The 21,430-nt window shown below is 48.0% G+C and overlaps 1 protein-coding gene across 6 annotated transcripts in view; it reads left to right on the top strand.

Moving 5' to 3' along the window:
* KDM2A (lysine demethylase 2A) overlaps positions 1-21,430 on the top strand; it is a 111,107-nt gene extending 89,677 nt beyond the window's left edge. For all 6 annotated transcript variants that reach the window (XM_066344782.1, XM_066344791.1, XM_066344737.1 and 3 more), the window contains 9 exons: positions 6,699-6,782; positions 8,367-8,636; positions 9,160-9,291; positions 11,150-11,239; positions 13,406-14,115; positions 15,871-16,034; positions 17,081-17,239; positions 17,817-18,032; positions 18,483-21,430. In XM_066344782.1, coding sequence (XP_066200879.1) covers positions 6,699-6,782; positions 8,367-8,636; positions 9,160-9,291; positions 11,150-11,239; positions 13,406-14,115; positions 15,871-16,034; positions 17,081-17,239; positions 17,817-18,032; positions 18,483-18,664 — 2,007 coding nt within the window. In that variant the 3' untranslated portion in view covers positions 18,665-21,430. The remainder of the gene's footprint in view (positions 1-6,698; positions 6,783-8,366; positions 8,637-9,159; positions 9,292-11,149; positions 11,240-13,405; positions 14,116-15,870; positions 16,035-17,080; positions 17,240-17,816; positions 18,033-18,482) is intronic.

Below are 21,430 nucleotides of genomic sequence, written 5' to 3'. Positions count from 1 at the left end.
TGGAGCATTAAAAGTGTTTGTTGACTTATTGGTCAAGTTCAAGGGCATGTAATCAGTATGTATAAAGTCCTGGTTAGGAGAGGTGTGGGTAGCTTTAGAATACTAAAAGTAGACTAAAGATAGAATGGAGTTCTCTCCTGCGGTGAGATTTTCTCGCATTTCTAAAATTAAGAAGTTGTGTCCTTGATAGATGTTGGATAAAGAGGCAGGACCTGGAGCGGTATGTACAGTACAGTTCCATTAATGTAAGAAAGAGTCTCTTTGTTTGTATGGCATTGAGGGGGGGTGGCAGGGGAGGGCACATCAGCTGCTGACAGTGGGTCACGACAGGGGGGTGAGAGCTGAAGACTGAGTTTTTAATCAGACTTGATTGTTTTGTGTTTATTTTGGTAATAAAGGAACTCTTAATATATGTACATATGTAAAAAAGAAGAAAAGAAACTTAATATATCAATATATTTGGCTGCCTAACTCACTTAATGAAAAAATGCAGTGTTTAATATTTTTCTCTTTTCTTGTTTGCTCTAAAACATTTTGATAAGCTTGGCAACCATGTGACTTTGGGGCAAGCCTGTTTTTCCTCTGCAAATAACATCTACCTCAGTGGGGCTGTTGTGAAAATGAATGATGTTAGTAAGGTACTTAACAAATAGTATCATTATTACAGAAAAATAATGAGATGTTACAAATGTATGAAGTTCATTTATTTTGCTACTTTGAATGATACCTGCGTACTCTGTGCCAGGAACCAGGCTTAGTGTGAATATGCAAACATGCCAGGACCAAATCCTCAAGGGGCTTATAGTTCAGTAGTGGAACAGGCATGTAAGTAGGCTGAGAAAGTTAAGTGCATTCTAGGTTTACAAGTGCTGTACATGGCAGAGGGCACTGAGCACACAGGTTTGAGGAGTAGATTCTGTCCTAGGGAAAGGAAGTGCCCGTCTTTTTAGTTCACCAGTTAGTCAGCTTTCCAGTTAGATGGTACAAATGGATTACTACAACATTACATAAGTGGTTAAAGCTCTTAATTTTATAAATTTGAAAACTTGTTGTGGTGCAGTAGGTTACTGCTGCTCTGATCTAAGGTTATTATATAATTATAATCTAAACATTTACTCTAGACTCCATCCCAGGAGTATGATGAGTATGATGGGATTGAAACCAGAATTAGGGTTACAAATAAATACAGAAGCACTGATAAGAAATTTTCTTTATCTGACACTAATAAAGAGAATAGCTGGTCGAGGACCCAGTATAATTAGATCTTAATCCATTAAGCCAGATTATGAAGGGGGAAAAAGCAACCTGTGTAATAAAACTTCATTTTCAGTTTTTACTGACAATATATTTGTAATAATTCATACCTTTTTACTGAGTAGAAAATTCTAAATAATTTAACTCGCTTGGCCTGTGATGGTTCAGTGGATAGAGTGTCAACCTGGAATGCTGAGGTCGCCAGTTTGAAATCCTGGGCTTGTTTGGTCAAGGAACATACAAAAATCAGTCAGTCAATGAACAACTAAAGTGCAGCGACTATGAGTTGACTTCTTCTCCCTATCCCTGTCTCTCCTCTCTCTATAAAATCAATAAATAAATAAAATATTTTTTTAAAAAAGCCTGACCTGGCCTGACCAGGCGGTGGCGCAGTGGATAGAGCGTCAGACTAGGATGCGGAGGACCCAGGTTCAAGACCCCGAGGTCTCCAGCTTGAGTGCAGGCTCATCTGGTTTGAGCAAAGCTCACCAGCTTGGACCCAAGGTCGCTGGCTTGAGCAAGGGGTTACTCGGTCTGCTGAAGGTCCATGGTCAAGGCACATATGAGAAAGTAATCAATGAACAACTAAGGTGTCGCAACGAAAAACTAATGATTGATGCTTCTCATCTCTCTCCGTTCCTGTCTGTCCCTATCTATCCTCTCTCTGACTCTTTCTCTGTCTCTGTAAAAAAAAATCCAAATCCTGACCTGTGGTGGCGCATTGGATAAAGCAGTGACCTGGAATGCTGAGGTCATTGGTCTAAAACCCTGGGCTTGCCCAGTCAAAGCACATATGAGAAGCAACTGCTACGAGTTGATGCTTCCCTGTTCTCCTCCCCTGTCTTCCCCCCCTCACTCTCTAGAAATCAATAAATAAAATCTTTTTAAAATAGTAATAAGCCTGACCAGGCGGTAGCGCAGGGGATAGAACGTCGGACTGGGAAGTGGAGGACCCAGGTTCGAGACCCTGAGGTCACCAGCTTGAGCGTGGGCTCATCTGGTTTGAGCAAAGCTCACGAGCTTGGACCCAAGGTCGCTGGCTCGAGCAAGGGGTTACTCGGTCTGCAGTAGCCCCATGGTCAAGGCACATATGAGAAAGCAATTAATGAACAACTAAAGTGCCACAACGAAAAACTGATGATTGATGCTTCTCATCTCTCTCCGTTCCTGTCTGTCTGTCCCTTTCTATCTCTCTCTCTGACTCTCTCTCTGTTTCTGTAAAAAAATAAAATAAAATTTAAAAAATAAAATAGTAATAATAATTTAACTCAGCTACAAACCATGTAGATAGATTAGGTTAAAATAGATTTCTTTAAAATGTTTTCTTTATATTATATAATGCCATGTTCTTACTAATTCTCATTTTTATTGCTTATCTTTTATTCTGAATTAATAGGAGAGGGGGAAAATAGGCCTTGTTTAATTTGTGATTTGGAAACTTGGAGTTTCCTAGTGCCCTATCCGTTTTTATTCTTTCCGGGTGGCCTGTAGAATTTGTCCTCGCTACAACTTGAATATGCATTTTGTTTCAGTGTAACATGTTTCTCCTAAGTGTTCCTCCTTTATCACCCCTCTAGGTTAGATAGCACTAAGACCAAAATGGGCATTTCCAGGAACCTCTCACACAGTTAAGGAAAGTTTTTCACACATAATAGGCTGATTGAGTCTTTGAATCTTAAGAATAAGTTCCAAGGAGAGGTTTAGGATAGAGTGACCATATAAATATTTCCAGGAAGAGCTCCTCCTAAGAGCACAAAGTCCCTCTTTTCCTTGGTAAACTATTGTAAAAATGAAATCTGCGACTCCTGGCAGCAAAGCCCTGGCCCCAGAAAGACTGTCAGGCTGGTGACTGCACCAGACACTTACTGCAGCAGCAGTCCTGGAAATAAGAATGTTCCCAGTGGTGAGAGCTAGGTTCTTCATGGCCTGAAATGTTTATTTCAGAGCAGCATCTATAATTTCCAAAAACTCAAGTCTAAAAATTGCATGAATCTGGACTCAAAGTATGATCCACTGTGGCCTGAGAGAGTACTTGTTCAGGGCTTGACCCTGTGTGTGAATCGGTGCAGGGGTGCCACGCTTCACTCCAGTGGCTGTCCGAGGTGGCATCTAGTGATCTGGCAGGAGGCGAGGCTGCTCCATGTAGGGAATCGAGGATGAGGCCAGCAGGACAAACTCTTCGACCAAGAAATGTGAGGAGTGCCGGTGTCCTGAGGATGGAAGTATCTGAGGGGCAGAACCAGGACAGGCAGTTTGGGTCCCAGGAGACTGGCAGATGTACTTTTGCTGGCTCCCCAAGCCGGGTCCCAGGGCAGGAGAGTGCCTTGGCCTGAGGTCACCCCTCAGCTAATTTGACTCAGCCACAGTGGGAACTGCTAGAAGAACTGCCCTGGTATGGCTCTGACCTGGTGGCTCCCAGTCCCAACTGGAGGCAGGCATCTGTTTTAGAAGTTGTTGATGTTAAACAGAAACATTGTTTTGAGTATCTCAGTATTGGTTGGAATGTGTCATTTCTGAAGTTTTTTCTGAAAACCTGTATGCGGGTTGTGGATTCTGGGCTGGGAAAGTGACAGTGGGGGCAGTTGAAGCGGCCGTGTGTGGGGAAAGAAATCTGTGGACGGGAAAGCAGAGGGGCTCAGCTTCCGCCTGGCTCTTCCGCAGAGCCCGAACCTTGGGCCACTCACTGTGTGCAGGAAGAGTCCTGTGTGTGCAGTCTGGTGAGTGCTGGCCAACTAACAAGAGGTGACCCTGAGGGCAGGGTGTGGACCAGTATGAGGACTAATGCAGGACCAGATGCTGAACGGGTTAAAGCCTTCCCTCCCTTTGGCTGGCGCCTGCCTAAGTCGGCCAGCAGCGCCCTCGGGCCACCCCAGGTTCTCCTATTGCAGTGGTGGTGGGAGGGAGTGGGCAGGCGGGGCGGGCCCTAGCTCCTCGGGCAGGCTCTCCTCCAATGGCCAAGGAGAGAGGCTTGCAGAGCACACCCTCCCGACTCTGCAGCAGGCCGCCTGGGCCCTCTGCCGGCAAGCCCGGCTCCCCCTCCTGCCATCTTCCGTTGCAAAGCATTTCTGGGAGCTGCATGTGGGTGACGCAGCAGCATTGTTCACAGGCAGAGGAAGCCACGGCTGAGCTGAAGGTCTCGAGAAGGAGCTCCGAGCGCTGCACGCTCTCCCTCTGGGTGGCCTGGACTGCCTTGCCTTATGTACTTTGGGAGATTCCACAATTTTCAAGTAAATTGGATTTTTCTAGAGACAGAAAACCTAACTCCTTCACCACAACTTCCAATACAGAAAACAAAACAAAGACGCTGGGGAAACTTCAACCGAAAGCTCGGCAGCTCCACAGGGACGAGAAACACAAGGTCAGGCAGGCGGGCGGGCGGCGGCAGTCCCTTCCTGGTTCGGGCGTGTGACTGTGGGGACTTTGTCTGGCGAACAGGCAGAAGGGACTGCCTGTGGGGAGAGTCCAGGACAATGCTTAGGTTACTTCGTTTTGGTGGAGCCGTCATTGCACTTGTTCCCTTGCCTGGTTGGATGTGCTTTTGAATTGGGTCGCCTTTTCCCCTTTTCTGCCCAGCCTCCCGCTGTTCTCGCCTCCTTCCTGTACTGTGTGGGGTGTGGGCTTGTGTTTGAGTGTTCTACCGAAAGCCAGGATTCTAGATAGGCGTTAGCCTTTCCGCATTCCGCCCCCGCTCCCTGTCCCAAACCTCTGGTGAGGTTGGTGGCTTCTTTATATGGTTTCTTGAAGGGCCTCAGCTGGAGTCTGCCCGTTTTTTTTAAAGCAAGGCGTGTTTGGTGGTGTGGCCCCAGCAAAATAAAGCTTGGAGGCCAATCTCTGTTTCCCTCCACACCGACACAGACCCCAATAACTGAGTCTGTATGTGTGAACAGCTGCCCCCCCCCCCCCCGCGCCCCTGCCCCATGCAGACAGTTTCTCCACCTACCCTACTTCCCACAAAAATCTTGCTGGTAGCACTAGACTGCTTTGGGTGAAGAGTTAGGTTCCTTTTCTACTCTTCAACAATCGCGATCTCTCTGTTCAGTCTGTTTTGCTGTAAGTGGAAAGTCCCTGTTTGTGGACAGCTCTGTGCTCAGGGAGAGGAAATGGGCAGCGTTCTGCTCCTCGGCAGTGTGAAGTGGGGGAGGGGAGCTGTGCACTCTCTAGCACACACATTGTGAATGGACCTGAATTTTTCACCCTGGGGAGATTAGAACCCATACCAGAGCCTTGTCCCAGGAGGCACCGCACCCTGCCTCTTTCCCCCACGCAGTGTGGTGCTAACAGGAGGCTCCAGAATAGGGTGCCATAGCAACTCAGAGTAAATAAAACGGCTGGAAGTGAAATGAGTTTGGGGGAAGGTGAGAGACATCTGGAGGTTTGGCAAAGGGGGATCTTCATAGAGAACCTTCATGGTTATGAATTAAAGGGTCTCTCTGAGTCACAAGTCTGGGATTTGGAACTTGATCCTTAGATTCAGGAGGAAAGTGCTTGGTAGGGAAATGCCTCGTGCTTCAGAAAGTCCTGGTCTCTAGGCACAGAGCTCATAGGATTATGAGAATGACTATTAAAGATGGCTCAAGCATGCTTATCTACCTGTCCAGGATCAAAGTTTAGTGTTCTCTGAAACAGTATCCAACACTCATCTAAGGAATTGTGTCACTTGTCTTCTGGATATGTGCTTTTTGCTGATGTCATTGCTTTAAGACTCATGAGGTCAGAGAAAAAGGGATTTTATTCACCTAGTTTTGGGGTTCAGAAATTTATGCCTAAAACTTAAAGTTTGTTTCAAAATAAAACTCAACCAGTGTGATTCACTTACGTGGCAGTTTCTTACTGTACTGTTGTTCCTTAAGTCATATAAAGTAGATTGGCTAAAGCCATGAGAGAACTATTGCCCCTAAGATTGTTCCTGCCCTGTTTATAGGAATAAAGGCACATAAGTGTGTGTGTGTGTGTGTGTGTGTGTGTGTGTGTGTGTGTGTAAGGGAGTTTTGAGATTGAGATTTCAGTAATTGGCCTTAGAAGAACAGAGCCCTGTTTTGAACCAGACATATTATTAATTCAGTATTAGCCAATTAGGCAGTCTTTTTTTTTTCTTTTTTTTTTTGCAATTTTGCTGATATCTGCAAAATGAAGGCAGTACTTACTACCTGATAGTAGTACTCATTAACTGGCATAGAGGGCAAAGTAAAGTTTTACTGTCACATAGAACTGTGTGACAAGTAACACTTGTCACCATGGTAGCTCTAGCTGCTTCAGTGAAAGTGTTTAAGTTTCCTCTTTTGCTTCAGTACTTGCCTATATATGAAGTAAAAATGCAGCCGCTTCCCTGTCCTTCTCTTGGTACTTGCGGGACTGAGACTAAGTCTGGGTGCGGATGGGAGTGGTTGGCTCTTTGTTCACTGTGGCCTGCTTTTTCCTCCTCTTTCCTCCTCTTCTACCCTTAGGTTTTGCTGGAGGAGCTTGCCAACAGCGATCCCAAGTTGGCCCTCACGGGAGTCCCTATCGTACAGTGGCCAAAAAGGGATAAGGTAAGAAACTATTCTTTTTGACCTTCAGGTTCTGACGCATTCGCTGTCTGACCATTATCCTTCCAAGAAGAGAAAGCACGCCTAGAAGTAGACAGCATTTTTTTTTTTTTACAGAGACAGAGAGAGAGAGTCAGAGAGAGGCATAGATAGGGACAGACAGGAACAGAGAGAGATGAGAAGCATCAATCATTAGTTTTTTGTTGCAACACCTTAGTTGTTCATTGATTGTTTTCTCATATGTGGCTTGAGCCAGCGACCTTGGGTCCAAGCTGGTGAGCCTTGCTCAGACAGATGAGCCATGCTCAAGCTGGCAACCTCAGGGTCTCAAACCTGGGTCCTCCACATTCCAGTTTGACACTCTATCCACTGCGCCACCGCCTGGTCGGGCAGAAGCAGACAGCTTTTGGTGCATTAATATAAACAGACAAAATTATTTCCTCTGACTCTTAGGTCAGGGTAACTCGCTGTCTTTGGAGGTGATTCTCTTAACTAACAAATTAGACTTGTCTCCGGGTTTGGATGCCAAGGTATGCATTTGTACATCAGAATGGTTGGTTCATCAGTTCCTATCCTTCTGGCCCAGTGACTCAGTTATTTTCACAGAATGATTTGAAACTAGTTAAAATAATTAAATATATATTTAAAAGGTCAGAGTGTTTCTATATTGAATTGAGACCACATTCTCAAGTTTTCCCTTAAGTTGGACTTTCCAGAATCAAATTAAAAAGAGAAAAAGGTCATTACCTATTAGCTAATAAATTGTCACTTATGAATTTTTATGACTCTTCGTTTAGGCCCTGTGTAATTTTTTTCTCATATTGTTCTTTGTCAAAGTTATAAGTGATAGCATTCTGATCCTGAGCTTGAGTCTGGTAGATAAAATAGGCCCTTATCTGGTGTCCCCAGCTGAAATCACAGGGCCATCATATTTCAGGAATGTCGGGCAGAGTGTAAAGGTGTGCTGTAGCTGAAGGCTGTGTTCCTAGCGCAGGGGTCCCGTTGGGCTTCTGCTTGGCTGCATGGGGTTGCCTCGAAACAGTTTAGCCATTTCTGGATGGTTGGAGCATCTGCTGTGTACCAGGTTCTGTGCTTAGATTCAGAGTAGTACAGAAATGAACAAGAGCCATCTCACTCTCAGGTAGTTTATTGTCTTCTTTAGGAGTATATTGAGTAATATTGAGGACGGGGATGTTGGAGGGTCCCCGGAGTGACTGGGGTGCCTAGATAGCTCAGCAGAGTGGGGGACCTGGCTGAAGTAATAGCCCGAAGGCTATTATACAAAAGATTGGTGATCTTTTTCTGTAACAGTAATATGTAGATAATAAATGTAATAAAGATAGTATTTTAGGTTTGCAGACCATCCAGTCTGTCACAGCTTCTCAGTTCCGCCAATGCACGTGAAAGCAGCCATAGAAAATACCTAAACAAATGAGCGTGGTTGTATTCCAGTAAAACTTCTTTACAAAAAACCAACAGCGGGCAGATTTGCCCATGGGCAGTAGTTTGCCAAGCCATGTAATCTTCTACCTTCTCCAGTCTTTAAAGCTACCTGATATATTTGACCTCACTGCTTTCTTGTTCCAGCTTAAATTCCCTGCCCGGCCAAAGGTGCGGGTTCCTACCATCCCCATCACAAAGCCTCACACTATGAAACCAGCCCCACGGTTAACACCTGTGAGGCCAGCGGCTGCCTCACCCATAGTGTCCGGAGCCCGGCGGAGACGAGTGCGATGTCGGAAGTGCAAAGCCTGTGTGCAAGGAGAGTGTGGTGTTTGCCACTACTGCAGGGACATGAAGAAGTTTGGGGGGCCTGGTCGCATGAAGCAGTCCTGTGTCCTCCGGCAGTGCTTGGCAGTGAGTGATCTGCTGGGTAAAGAAGTTGGGGGAGGGTGGTGGTGCCAGAGGGATGCAAATACCCAGTATGGAGTCATAGGACTTTAGAACTGGAAAGAAAAAGTTACTCGCTCTTTTTGACTTTGTTTTGTTCCTTTTCTCCCTGGGTTCTAAAGAAATGTATCTAATCTAGTACTAAAAATCAGCTAATATAATCTTTCAGCCTTACCCAATTTTCAAATGAGAAACTAGCATTTGAAGGGCAAATCACTGCCATCTGTCCCCTCCCTCCTTAAGTAGATTAGAAAGAAAGGACCTCGAGACCAAGGACAGGCTGACTAAAAATTAGCTGATCTCTGTTGGTCTCTAGCTAGCTGATTCTTTCTGTCTTCTTCCTCAGCCACTTCTCTGCCTGGTCTCCGTGCTCCCTGGGTGTTTATTAGAGAATACAGGAGCCAGCTCACCCATCTCCGCTAAAGGGAAGCGGAAACGATCAGGATCTAAGCCCGCTTCTTCCTTGGTTTCTGTCTCTGCCCTCTCATAGCCCAGACTGCCTCACTCCGTCACGTGCTCCCTCTGTGGAGAGGTGGATCAGAATGAGGAGACCCAGGACTTTGAGAAGAAGCTGATGGAGTGCTGTATCTGCAACGAGATTGTCCATCCTGGCTGCCTCCAGGTGAGCAGACTGAGGGGCCTGAAGTCTCAGCTAATAGTGTCTAAAGACCCTGAAATGAAGCAGAGGAGACTGGGACATGTGTCACGAGAGGCTGCCACTACCCATATTGTTTGTGGGCCAGCAGCTGTGGGCCATGTAGTGATCTAACATCTGCCCTTGACCCAAATGTCTATATTATGTGTCAGGCACTGGGCTAGACCTTGAAGACCATTACACAGAAAAGTCCAGGTCTGGTTTTCTGCCCTAATGGAGTTTATATTCTGGCTTCTGGAAAATGTGTTTGGAGTCTCCAGGCCATCATGAACTGCCAGATCTGTTTGGAATGCTTTGTGTCTGTAGGCATTTCTCCTGTTGTATCTCTGTACTTGATCTTAGCAAAAGGCCAAGAAGTGATTTTTCTTCATTGTATCTCTGAATATTAGTTCCTAAAAGATAGTGAGAGTAATAATATTAGCTAACATTAAAAGAGTGCTCAATCTGCATCAGGCTCAGTGCATACCTGAGAAGCTTTGAAAAAGTAGTAAGTTCAAACATCAGCTTCAGAGATTGAATCAACTCTTTTAGCCTGAACCCTGGGCTGAGGTGTTCAAAAGCTCCCCAAGTCATTCTGATTTGCAGCTGAGTCAGAGAGCTGCTGGTTTACATGCTGCATTCTCTTGTTTAATCTTTAAGAGAACCCTGTGAAGTTGGATCTACCCCATTTCTTCATATTTCATTAAATCTAAAGGGTTTGATGTTGGTACGTTCTGGTCTTCCCAAAGGTGTCGATTATGTCAGGACTACCACCTGGATGACAGTGATTATAAGACACTGTTAATTATGATAAGATCCCAATTGCAGAAAGATCCAGATGTGAAAAATATACATCCTAGAATTGATAAAATAGGGTATTATCTCCATGATAATGATAATTGTTGATACAAAGCATTTACTGTATGCCAGGCATTTTCCTAAGTACTTTACATAATATGTAATTTATTCATCTTCTTTACAGCCCTGTAAGGTAGGTACTTGTTACTTATCCTCACTTCACATTGAGAACCCTGAGTCACAGTGACGAGGTCACTAGTCTGAACCCAAGCGTCATGACTATACCCCACTATCAGGATCAGGTCTGGTACCATTCCTGGATTTTCCGTTTCTTTTGCAAAGTGGCATGAGACCTTCAGGAGTACGTGTGTCAGGAGAAGAGACCCCAGACTCTTAGGAATTTCCTCATGGAGCCTAACTTTGATCAAGTAACCAAGAGTGAAGGTAGCCAGTTTTCCAGTGGCTAAAGTGGGACTCAATGGCTCTTATTTTTTCTCTTGTATGAACCAGTGTATTTAGGAATGGATAACTCTTCCTGGTTCTTCCCAACTATATGGTGGTTATTGTTTAATAAAGGAGGCCTAGGCCCTGGCCAGTTGGCTCAGTGGTAGAGCGTCGGCCTGGCGTGCAGGAGTCTCAGGTTTGATTCCCGGCCAGGGCACACAGAAGAAGCGCCCATCTGCTTCTCTACTCCTCCCCCTCTCCTTCCTCTCTGTCTCTCTCTTCCCCTCCTGCAGCCAAGGCTCCATTGGAGCAAAGTTGCCCGGCGCTGAGGATGGCTCCATGGCCTCTGCCTCAGGCGCTAGAATGGCTCTGGTTGCAGCAGAGCGGTGCCCCAGATCGGCAGAGCATCACCCCCTGGTGGGCATGCCAGGTGGATCCCGGTCGGGCGCATGTGGGAGTCTGTCTGACTGCCTCCCCGTTTCCAACTTCAGAAAAGAAAATACAAAAAAACAAACACACAAAGGAGGCCTAAGAAACAGGGTTGTGTGTGTGTGTGTGTTTTATTTCTATGAGTCAGATTTTTAATATCCCTGTTTACCTATAGATGGATGGAGAGGGGCTGCTTAACGAGGAATTGCCAAATTGCTGGGAGTGTCCAAAGTGCTACCAGGAGGACAGCTCAGAGAAGGCCCAGGTAAGGGAACTTTGTCCAGATTGGCCCTGTGAGAAGAAAGGAGGAAGTGTCAAGCCTAGGGGGTGGCTATATGTTTGCCTTTGCAACTTGATTCATGTGGTTTTTCAGGGGTATTTTAATTTTATTTATTTATTTATTTTTGGTATTTTTTCTTTTGTTTAATTAATGTTTGGTTTTTGTGTTTCTGAACATTGTTCCACTGGAGTCTTCAAATGGCTGAGGTCTTTGTACACTCTGGGGCCTTGGGAAAGGGGGAGCCCTGCTGGGCCATGTGAGGAGGGCAAGGAGCTGATGAGCAGCACTGCTCCTGGGGAAGGAAACTTAAGGGGAGGCAGTGACAAGGCAGCTGGTAAACACAGTGGTGTGCTGGCATTTCCGGTTAGGCAGGTTCACATTTTTGTCATCTTCACCTTTGTGCCTCACAGAAAGTCTGCCCATGGGCCCAAATGTGTCTACAGAGGCAGCCCCTCCCCCAGAGGCCTGTCTCATGACCTTGGCTCTGAGCAGCTGTGGTTGCTGGCCCAGTGGTCAGCAGTAATGTCAAAGGGCCAAAAGGACTCTGGTTACTCAGGCCAGCAAGACAGGCCTGCTAAGGGCACATGCGGAGGAGGCAGCTGGGCTGGTGTCAGTCACCCAGGCCCTGGTGGTCTCCTCTAGGTATACTGTGCCATCTTTCTTTCCCCTTAGGCAGTGAGTTAGTTTTCAGTCTAAAGATCTTTGAGGGCAAAGATTTCTAAAGGTGATTAGCATTAAGGTTCTCCTTATTCCAAGTTTTTATACTAGGAGCAGGTTCTTGCCCTAGCAGATTTTACATTTGTCTTCACTGGTGGTAGTGGGCACTTGCTTCCCTGCTGTAGCAGATGGCTTGGCAGGTGCTGTGTTTTAGTTTTACCTTCTATAGGTTGTAAAAACCAGTACCCAAAAGGTGGTCATTTCCTTCCAACTGTAGTGAACTAAAAATGTAAGGAAGAAAGGGAGCATGATAGTTGCATGGAGATAGAAAACATCTCTTTCAGGAAAATCAACTACAGGGGGTCCTCGAGTTACGACATGGTTCCATTTCTGCAACAGTGATATATAACCCAAATTTTGGTGTAAGTCGAAACACACCCTAGCCCAGTGGTTGGCAAACTGCAGCTCGCAAGCCACATGCGGCTCTTTGGCCCCTGGAGTGTGGCTCTTCCACAAAATACCACGTGCAGGCGCTAGCTACCTCGATAAGGAATGTACCTACCTATATAGTTTAAATTTTAAAACATTGTCTCTCAAAAGAAATTTCAATTGTCGTACTGTTGATATTTGGCTCTGTTGGGTAATGAGTTTGCCAACCACTGTCCTAGCCTGTCACTTATCTATCCTAACACAGTTGTAAAATCATACTCTACAACATAAAAACACAACTAAGCCACAGAAAAAGGTAAAGGACATAAATATACTGCACTAGACACTGTACTGTGTATTCTGTCGTGCGCAACCAAACTAGTTTGCCCACATAGTCCGTAAATACGATGCTAATGGTGTAAGCCAAAACACTCACATCTCAATTTTTTTTAAGTTTTTATGGGAGTGAGTGTCGTAAACTCAAAACATCGTATGTTGAGACTGTCGTAACCTGAGGACCCCCTGTACTGCTATGATGCTTAATGGAACACACTGATTAGGCTTCATCACAGCCTAGCCAAAATGGGGTCCAGGAAGGGACAAGAGACTGGAGAGCACAGGTGGTATAGGATGAATTTGTGTTCCTTTGTGGAAGGATGCCTTCACCCGACCTGAATTCCTTGTTTCCATCCTGAGCCGACTCCTCTGGGAACAGTGGGGTTTCTCACAGAGGTTCTCATTCTCTGCTTTCTCTTGTATATGCCCGTGGTCTCTAGGGACAGAGTGGGGTGCTGAGTGGAGGGAGCAGCCCAGTGGAGGTGAGCTCAGACAATGGTGGGCTAAAGGTCCATGCTGCTTACTGCTCTGTTTCTGTATCCTGGTCTAAACGGTGTGTGGAGGCCTCTTTGTTTTCTTTCCTTTAAGGCCTCTTTTCTTTTACTGCATCTCTTCCACCCGAAGTGTCTTGGTGCTTTTCTCCATAGAAAAGCAGTGATCTGTCTTCTCGCTGGTCTCCTGACAGCAACAGGGAGGCACTGACGTGGCTTTCCCGGGCCTGTTTTACAGAAGCGGAAGATGGAAGAGAGCGATGAAGAAGCCGTGCAAGCCAAAGTCCTGCGGCCCCTGCGGAGCTGCGACGAGCCCCTCACGCCCCCGCCTCACTCGCCCACCTCCATGCTACAGCTCATCCATGACCCAGTTTCCCCCCGGGGTATGGTGACTCGGTCATCCCCTGGGGCTGGCCCCAGCGACCACCACAGTGCCAGCCGCGATGAGCGCTTCAAACGGCGGCAGTTGCTGCGGCTGCAGGCCACAGAGCGCACCATGGTACGGGAAAAGGAGAACAATCCCAGCGGCAAAAAGGAGCTGTCTGAAGTTGAGAAAGCCAAGATCCGGGGATCGTACCTCACTGTCACGCTGCAGAGGCCCACCAAAGAGCTCCACGGGACATCCATTGTGCCCAAGCTGCAGGCCATCACGGCCTCCTCTGCCAACCTTCGCCATTCCCCCCGCGTGCTAGTGCAGCACTGCCCAGCCCGAACCCCCCAGCGCGGGGATGAGGAGGGGCTGGGGGGTGAGGAGGAGGACGAGGAGGAGGAGGAGGAAGATGACAGTGCAGAGGAGGGGGGTGCGGCCAGGCTGAATGGCCGGGGCAGTTGGGCTCAGGATGGAGACGAAAGCTGGATGCAGCGGGAGGTCTGGATGTCTGTCTTCCGCTACCTCAGCCGCAGAGAACTTTGTGAATGTATGCGAGTGTGCAAGACGTGGTATAAATGGTGAGCAGGGATACAGGGATCAGGACTAGGGGCACGGGAGTAGGTGGCAGGCTTTTCACAGGAGCCAAGCATGTGTCTTGGCATCTGGAGGCTTGTCGGGTCCTAAAAGATGGAATCAACTTAGTCCCCAGTCTGGGGTCCTGCTCAAGATGTGGCCGTTTGTGCCTGCAGTGTCCCAAGGAAATTGGCCCTTTGCCTCCTCTCTGCTCCATACTTTTCCATCTCGTTTCATTGGACATAGGACACTGATTGAGGCAGCGGATTTGTACAGTTTGTGCCCAAATTTCAGTTGTAAGTTTCCACCCAAGTCAGTGGAACTCCTCACTCATTTGTTGAGAGCCTGTGACACGCCAGTTCCTCTCCTGGTACTGGTGGTGGATGACGTCCACTAAACCCCCACCTCAGTTGTGTCTCCAGCTAACAGGAGAGGTAGACATGCTTTTCGAAGAATTTGAAGGTGCTCACAATTTTCCAGTTTTAATTCTCTTTCCCCAAACCTGGACCAAAATTGCTTTCTCCAGCAAACAGTGTCCAGGTTTGAAACTTCCTGAGACTTAGCTGTCCTTAACAAGATTGACAGATTCTTCTCAAGTTAAACATTAAGAAACTGGGGGGGGGGGGGTCCCTAGAGATGATGAACAAAGGTTTCTATAGGGCATTGTTTTTCCTCAAGCTCCTGTACCCTAGGACATAAACTTTGTATGTGGGTCTAACTCAATTTATAATAGTTCTCAAAGTTGATGCTCTGGCCAGTGGTATCACCTGGGACCTTGTTAGAAATGTAAGTTCTCAGGGCCCATCTCAGACCTCCTGGCACAACCTCTGGGGGTAGGGCCAGGCATATAAAGACCCCATTCTTCACAAACATGAGTTTATTTCCCAAATCTGAATTAATATGTGATCTACCCAAATTCTCCTAATATTTCTCTTTTTAGGGCTAGTGGGCCTGCCTGGCTCTGTCCCTCAGTTTCCAGGCTGTACTACATAAGACTCATTATGTGCTGTCTCCCCTTCTGCCAGCCAGACTCTGAGCTGGGCTTTGGGAGCTGGTACTGTAGAATATTAAACAGAAGCCCGCATGTGGCAGCATTATTTGTGGCCTATGGACTTGCAGGTTGCAGTGGAAAGGCAGGCCTCTCTCTTTCAGTTCTGGTCAGACTGGCTAGAAAATGTAAAGATAGCACTGAGGCAGAAACCCAGGGTGGGAAAGGACTCTCCAGGCCTGGTTATAAAGACCCTCTCTTGGCTTGATACAGTCATGGACTCTTGTAAAACTTAAGGCAGGATGAACCATGGATGTGCCCAGTAACAGCCTGCATCTCCAGGAAGCTGGGAGTACTGACAAGGGAGAGAGTAGAGGCAAGCCTAGCTTTCGGCAATAAGTCATTTTTTAATACTCCATTATATGCACTATGGTGGGAGTCATACCATTTTAATGTAAATGGGAAATTATAGTATATTATTTGCTGTGTGTCCCTAACAACTGTCTGGTGTTCTCAGCCCATCCACAATAAACCAGGGTGAACTGGTCAGGTTATCCACCACTTAACCTTGACAGGGTTGCCAGAGAGGACAAGCACTATTCTTGGAGACAAAAAAACAACAGGCCTGATCCTTGTAAACTTGTAGAAGAAGCCAAGAAGGACCCTCCAGGTGCTCTGCTTTCCCCAGAAGCCTCCAGCAGCCTGCAATGGGAGTTCCTCTGACAAGGGGTATCGGACTGTTGACAGCCAGCTCTCTTTCCTTCTGTCACAGGTGCTGCGACAAGAGACTTTGGACAAAAATTGACTTGAGTAGGTGTAAGGCCATTGTACCCCAGGCTCTCAGTGGCATCATTAAGAGGCAGCCGGTTAGCCTCGACCTCAGTTGGACCAACATCTCCAAAAAGCAGCTGACATGGCTCGTCAATAGGCTGCCAGGTGAGCAGCCCTGCCACTGTCCTTCCAAGGCCCCAGGAGCAGGCAGGGAAAACTGCTTTGTTGACAATGCTTCTAAGAATTCTTTTAGGCCCTGGCCTGTTGGCTCAGCGGTGGAGCGTCGGCCTGGCGTACGGGAGTCCTGGGTTCGGTTCCCGGCCAGGGCACACAGGAGAGGCGCCCATTTGCTTCTCCACCCCTCCCCCTCTCCTTCCTCTCTGTCTCTCCCTTCCCCTCCCGCAGCGAGGCTCCATTGGAGCAAAGATGGCCCGGGCGCTGGGGATGGCTCTGTGGCCTCTGCCTCAGGTGCTAGAATGGCTCTGGTTGCAACAGAGCAACGCCCCGGATGGGCAGAGCTGGGGATGGCTCTGTGGCCTCTGCCTCAGGCGCTAGAATGGCTCTGGTTGCAACAGAGCAACGCCCCAGATGGGCAGAGCATCGCCCCCTGGTGGTCGTGCCAGGTGGATCCGGTCGGGCGCATGCGGAGTCTGTCGGACTGCCTCCCCATTTCCAGCTTCGGAAAAATGAAAAAAAAAAAAAATTATTTTAGGGCAGCAGTCCCATACCATAGTCACCTTTCTGCTTAGCAAGAGATTTACACAGGGCTACCTTAATCCCCAAGCGACACTCTGGACTAGCAGACCAATCACTGCACTAGACAACGAAAAGAATGGGACCAGGTGCTGCTAACAGCCCTGCAGAGCTCCTCAGCATAGCTACAGAAGAGAGAATTTCAGTAAGATGTTGCTTTGATCAGCCCCTTGTAAGGCCCTGTTCCTTTTAGCATTTTGAGGTCTTGGAAAGACAGGAGGTCATGTTTGCATTGTTCTGCTGAGAACTAAGTACTTGATTTTACCACCGAAACTAGAAGATGTAATATAGGAGAGTACTCAGAGGAATCTTTGAGCTGGATTACTAAAATAAGATAAGGACATAGTCCCTCTTCCATTAGACTGGGGATCCATTTACCTTAGTCAGATCAGCTGCTCGTTAAGGCTTTGGATGTGCTGATAGAGTATATATTGTTGCAAGTCTTCCTTGTGTTGCAGGACTGAAAGACCTCCTCCTAGCCGGCTGTTCTTGGTCTGCTGTCTCTGCCCTCAGCACCTCCAGCTGCCCCCTTCTCAGGACTCTTGATCTTCGGTGGGCAGTAGGAATCAAGGACCCTCAAATTCGGGACTTACTGACTCCACCGGCTGATAAACCAGGTATGGTCTGGGCCCGGCTTCTGTGCTCGTCTTTCAACATACTCTGTATGCAGTTTGGTCCTTCAACACACTTCATCCTCAGAAGCTAAGGCAGTCTCAGAAAAGATGCTGTGCAGATTAAGAACAGCATGATGGACTCTGTACAAGTACAGGCTAACAATTTACAATCAGATAACTACCACAAACAAAGGAATAAGTCCATTTTGTGGGTCAGTGGCCTTTGGGATCCAGAGAGTATAAAGCCTCAGGAAGTCTGGGAAGGCTTCCTGGTTGAGGTGGAACATTGAGAGCTGTTTGCATGATGGTCTAGAAAAGTGTAGGAGTGTGGGAAGGGGAGGGGCATTCCTCACATACCCTTTTGCTGTGTGAGGCATAATCTAGCAGGAAGAAAGAAAATGTGTCTGGTTTCCTAGAAACTGCCTCCATACACTGCTGACTCTGAAGGTAGGCCTGGGTGTGGGCAGTTCTGCTAACCCCTGCAACGGGGGCTGGCCAGTGAGTAGCTGAAGCTTCCTACAGTTTTAGAGCTGGAGTCAAGTTAAGAGTTTTGATCTAGGCTCTTCTGTTTCTTGTGCAGGTCAGGACAATCGCAGCAAGCTCCGAAACATGACTGACTTCCGGCTGGCAGGCCTTGACATCACAGATGCCACACTTCGCCTCATCATTCGCCACATGCCCCTCCTGTCTCGACTCGACCTCAGTCACTGCAGCCACCTGACAGATCAGTCCTCCAATCTACTCACTGCTGTCGGATCTTCCACTCGTTACTCCCTCACAGAGCTCAATATGGCAGGTACGCTGCTGCGATGTTTTCTGGCAGACAGTGCCCTGTGCCTCTTGCACAGCCCAGCCCTCCCTAGAGCTTGACCAGTAGAACCGAAAAAGCTTAGGTCTGTTGACTAAACGGTGTTTCCTCATTTCCTCACATCTAGACAAGGAGATGGATTTCTATCCCTTTTTTAACTGATGAGGGACTGAGGCCTAGAGTAATTATCTGGGCCTCAGAGCACAGCCACCACCCAGCTGCAGTTTGGTCAGCTTTGCAGTGCAGGGAGTGAGGTGGCAGGGAACCTTCAGACTCCACAGTGCTGGTGGCACTTCTGGTCTCCGAGCCAGGTAGTTATGGGACAAAGAGGGCTTTTGTTTAGCATTTTGAGGGAAAGAGCTGGGAATTGAGCAGCAAAGGCAAGCTCCTGTGGCTGTGTGTACCTTAGCATTGCCCTTGTGGTCACTTTCTCCGCAGGTTGCAATAAATTGACAGACCAGACCTTGATCTACCTACGGCGCATTGCCAATGTCACCTTGATTGACCTTCGAGGATGCAAGCAGATCACTCGAAAAGCCTGTGAGCACTTCATCTCAGACTTGTCCATCAACAGTCTCTACTGCCTGTCTGATGAGAAGCTGATACAGAAGATCAGCTAAGACACCACCAGCCCAGACTGCACAGGAAACCGATCTTCCCCTGACTCCCAACCAGGAGAGCCTCTCCCCGACCCCGTACAGGCTCTGAGGCCAGCGTCACACTCCCTCTCTGCTCTTCTGTCCCTGAGCCCTTCCCCTGCAGGCAGGGCAGAGAGTGTGGTGGACACCAGGCTTACCTGCCTGCTCCTCTCCCACCTAAGGAAAAGGGAGTAGCAAATTGATCCAAGGGGAACGCATAGGCTGTGTGCTGTCAAGGTGCCTGCTCGCCTGCCCGCCCGCCCGCTCGCCTACCTACCTGCCTGTCAGGGGGCCAGGCTCTCAAGTTTGGGTTGTCTATGCGACTGTCATCTGCTCTGGGCCCTGGGGCCCTCCTCCCTGTCCATGGTCCCCAGCAGTGCCTGGTTCTGAGCAAACTCCCAGGGAAGAAAGTGGCCCTGTCTCGGTGGCCGGGTTTTCCTTGTGGTGCCCAGTGCGTGTCTCTCCTCCATCACACTCTCCCGGCTTATGCAGGAGGGGCGGCAGCCCCAGGAATGGCAGACCCATACAGATCACACTGGTGCTGTTGAGGTATAAGACCTCCGTCCGTGTCCTTGTTCTCCCCTCTCCTCCCGGTAGCTTGGCCCTTTCCACTGCTCCGTGGTAGTTCAAGTGATGAGGCTCCCCCACCCCCAGACCTTCCCGCTAGTCTCTATGAGGTCCTGTTGCACTTAACTGGGGTTGAGACGCTTCAGAGGAGCTGGAACTGTATGTATCCCAGGGACACCCCCACTTTTTTGCTTCCTAAGCAGATTCTGAGATAGCCCTCTCCTTATTCGCACTCCCCTTCCAGCCTCCCACTGCCCTTCACAACCTGATACCTGCCTGAATAGGGCTTTCTAGGGCTTTCCCGGGACGCGTGTCCTCCGAGGGGAGCAGGGACCTGGGCCAGGCCCCCAGTGGCCTCCCAGCTGGCACCAGGCCTCCGGTGTAGTGGAGCCCCAGTGGCTCACTGGTCTGGCCCCTTATGGGGGTAAGGGGAGTTCCTGCTGAGAAGCCAGTCACCTGCCCTCTGCCTGCAGCCGTGGAAGGGGGTGTGCATGTGCCTCTGTGTGTGTGGCTGAGTGTATTACTCGTGTGTGTGGGGAGGGGAGGGGAGTGTGGTGTCTCCCACTTGACCACCCTGTGTCAAGCCCCATCAGCTGCCCCCTTTTCTTTTCATTGAACGGCCTGTCCAAAGATCCTCTCTCTAGGGCAGCAGAGAGCTTTTTGCACTTTAAAAAAAAAAGAAAGGTCGGAATTTCTTTTGGGTCAATATTGAAATGTGTGAGGAGATGCTCGATGGCAGCAGCCTGTGGCAAGAGCTTGTAAGTGACAAACGCGGATTTGCACTCTGCTCTCCCTCCGGAAGGACAGTTGATAGCACAACCTGGCCCACCTCCTCAGCCCCCACCTGTCCCTCCCGGCCCCCTTCCCGCAGGTCCCCATCCTGCACTGTCTCAGGCTCTTCTCCTGCAGCCCGATGGAGAGGGCTAGGAGCCTAGGCACCCCGAGGAGAGATGCCACCTGTATGTACCCTTGCCACTTCCAAAGCAATAGAGGCAGAGGGGGCCCCCTCTTTGCCACCTAGCCCAGCTTTGACCCTGGCATTGACCAGCCTCCTACGAGAAAACTGGGTCCTGGTAGGGGTGGGTGGCATGGTGTCTATTTCTTCCAATCTGCTGATTCTCTTGGCTGCACCTTAAAAGCAGCAGTCTGCTCTCGTGACCCTCTGCCCCTTCCGTTGGTCCCCAGGCCCAGTGTCCTGGGGCTGAAACTTGTGAGGAAATGCCAGTGACTTATTCCAGAGTGCCTCAGTTAGGGGAACTTCTCTGTCAAGAACCCTGGGTATTGAGCAAAAACCTTATTAATATTGTTAATAACCTATAATTGGAAGCTTCCTGCCTTTTTTTGGTTGCTCCTGTGGAAAATACTGAAAAAATTGTTTTGTTGTGTTGTCTTTTTTATAAAAGGGGAGGTGGAGAGACCCCTTCAGAGCAGGGATTGTGCCGGGAGAGTGCCTCTGACTTTGGGACATTTCATCCACAGAAATTTCCAAGCTGATGGTTTGTTTTGGGTTTTGGTTTTTATTTTTGTTTGTTTTTGGTTTGGAAAAACAAGCATTTTTACCGTGCACGTAATTGGTCAGCAGAAAAGGGAACCCAGGAGTGGTGGCAGATGGACCTATGCCTTTGCTGGGTTTTCCTTTTCTCTGGGACTGTGAGGGGGAAATGGTTTTTAGAGGTGAGGGATGGTCCATGTGGAGGACAGAAATGTCTCTGTTTGGGGACAGAGGAACCCGGGAGTTCCATCGCATTTCCTGCAATCTGCTCTTAGATACGGCCTTGCCAGGAGAGCCTGACCTCCTCAGACCACAGGACCAGACACCCTGCCTCCATCTTTCCAAGCACCGGGGCGAAAAACCACAAAGGAAAGGAAGAAAATTTATATATATATAATATAAAATCACTTGGTGATTAAAAAAATAACTGCTCCATAAATAAAACTCATAAAGTCACTATGTTTAAAGGGTTTGATTGTGTTTTTTGGGGGGAGAAATATTGTAAATATATATTTTTTGTTGCTGATTTAGAGTCAATCTCCAATGTTGTGCTAAAAATTTTAAATTAAATGTAAGCATTAAGGGGACAAGTCATACTATTTCAGTTGACACATTGGGGTTATTTTGGGCCAGGGAAAGAGGGAAGCTATAGTTGGACTTTTGTTTTCTAAACGTTCTCCACTTGGTTT

This window comes from Saccopteryx leptura, chromosome 1 (assembly GCF_036850995.1).
Source record: "Saccopteryx leptura isolate mSacLep1 chromosome 1, mSacLep1_pri_phased_curated, whole genome shotgun sequence".
Classification (NCBI taxonomy): Eukaryota; Metazoa; Chordata; class Mammalia; order Chiroptera; family Emballonuridae; genus Saccopteryx; species Saccopteryx leptura.
The sequence above is the reverse complement of the archived record's forward strand: the minus strand, read 5'-3'. Positions and strand labels throughout refer to the sequence as shown.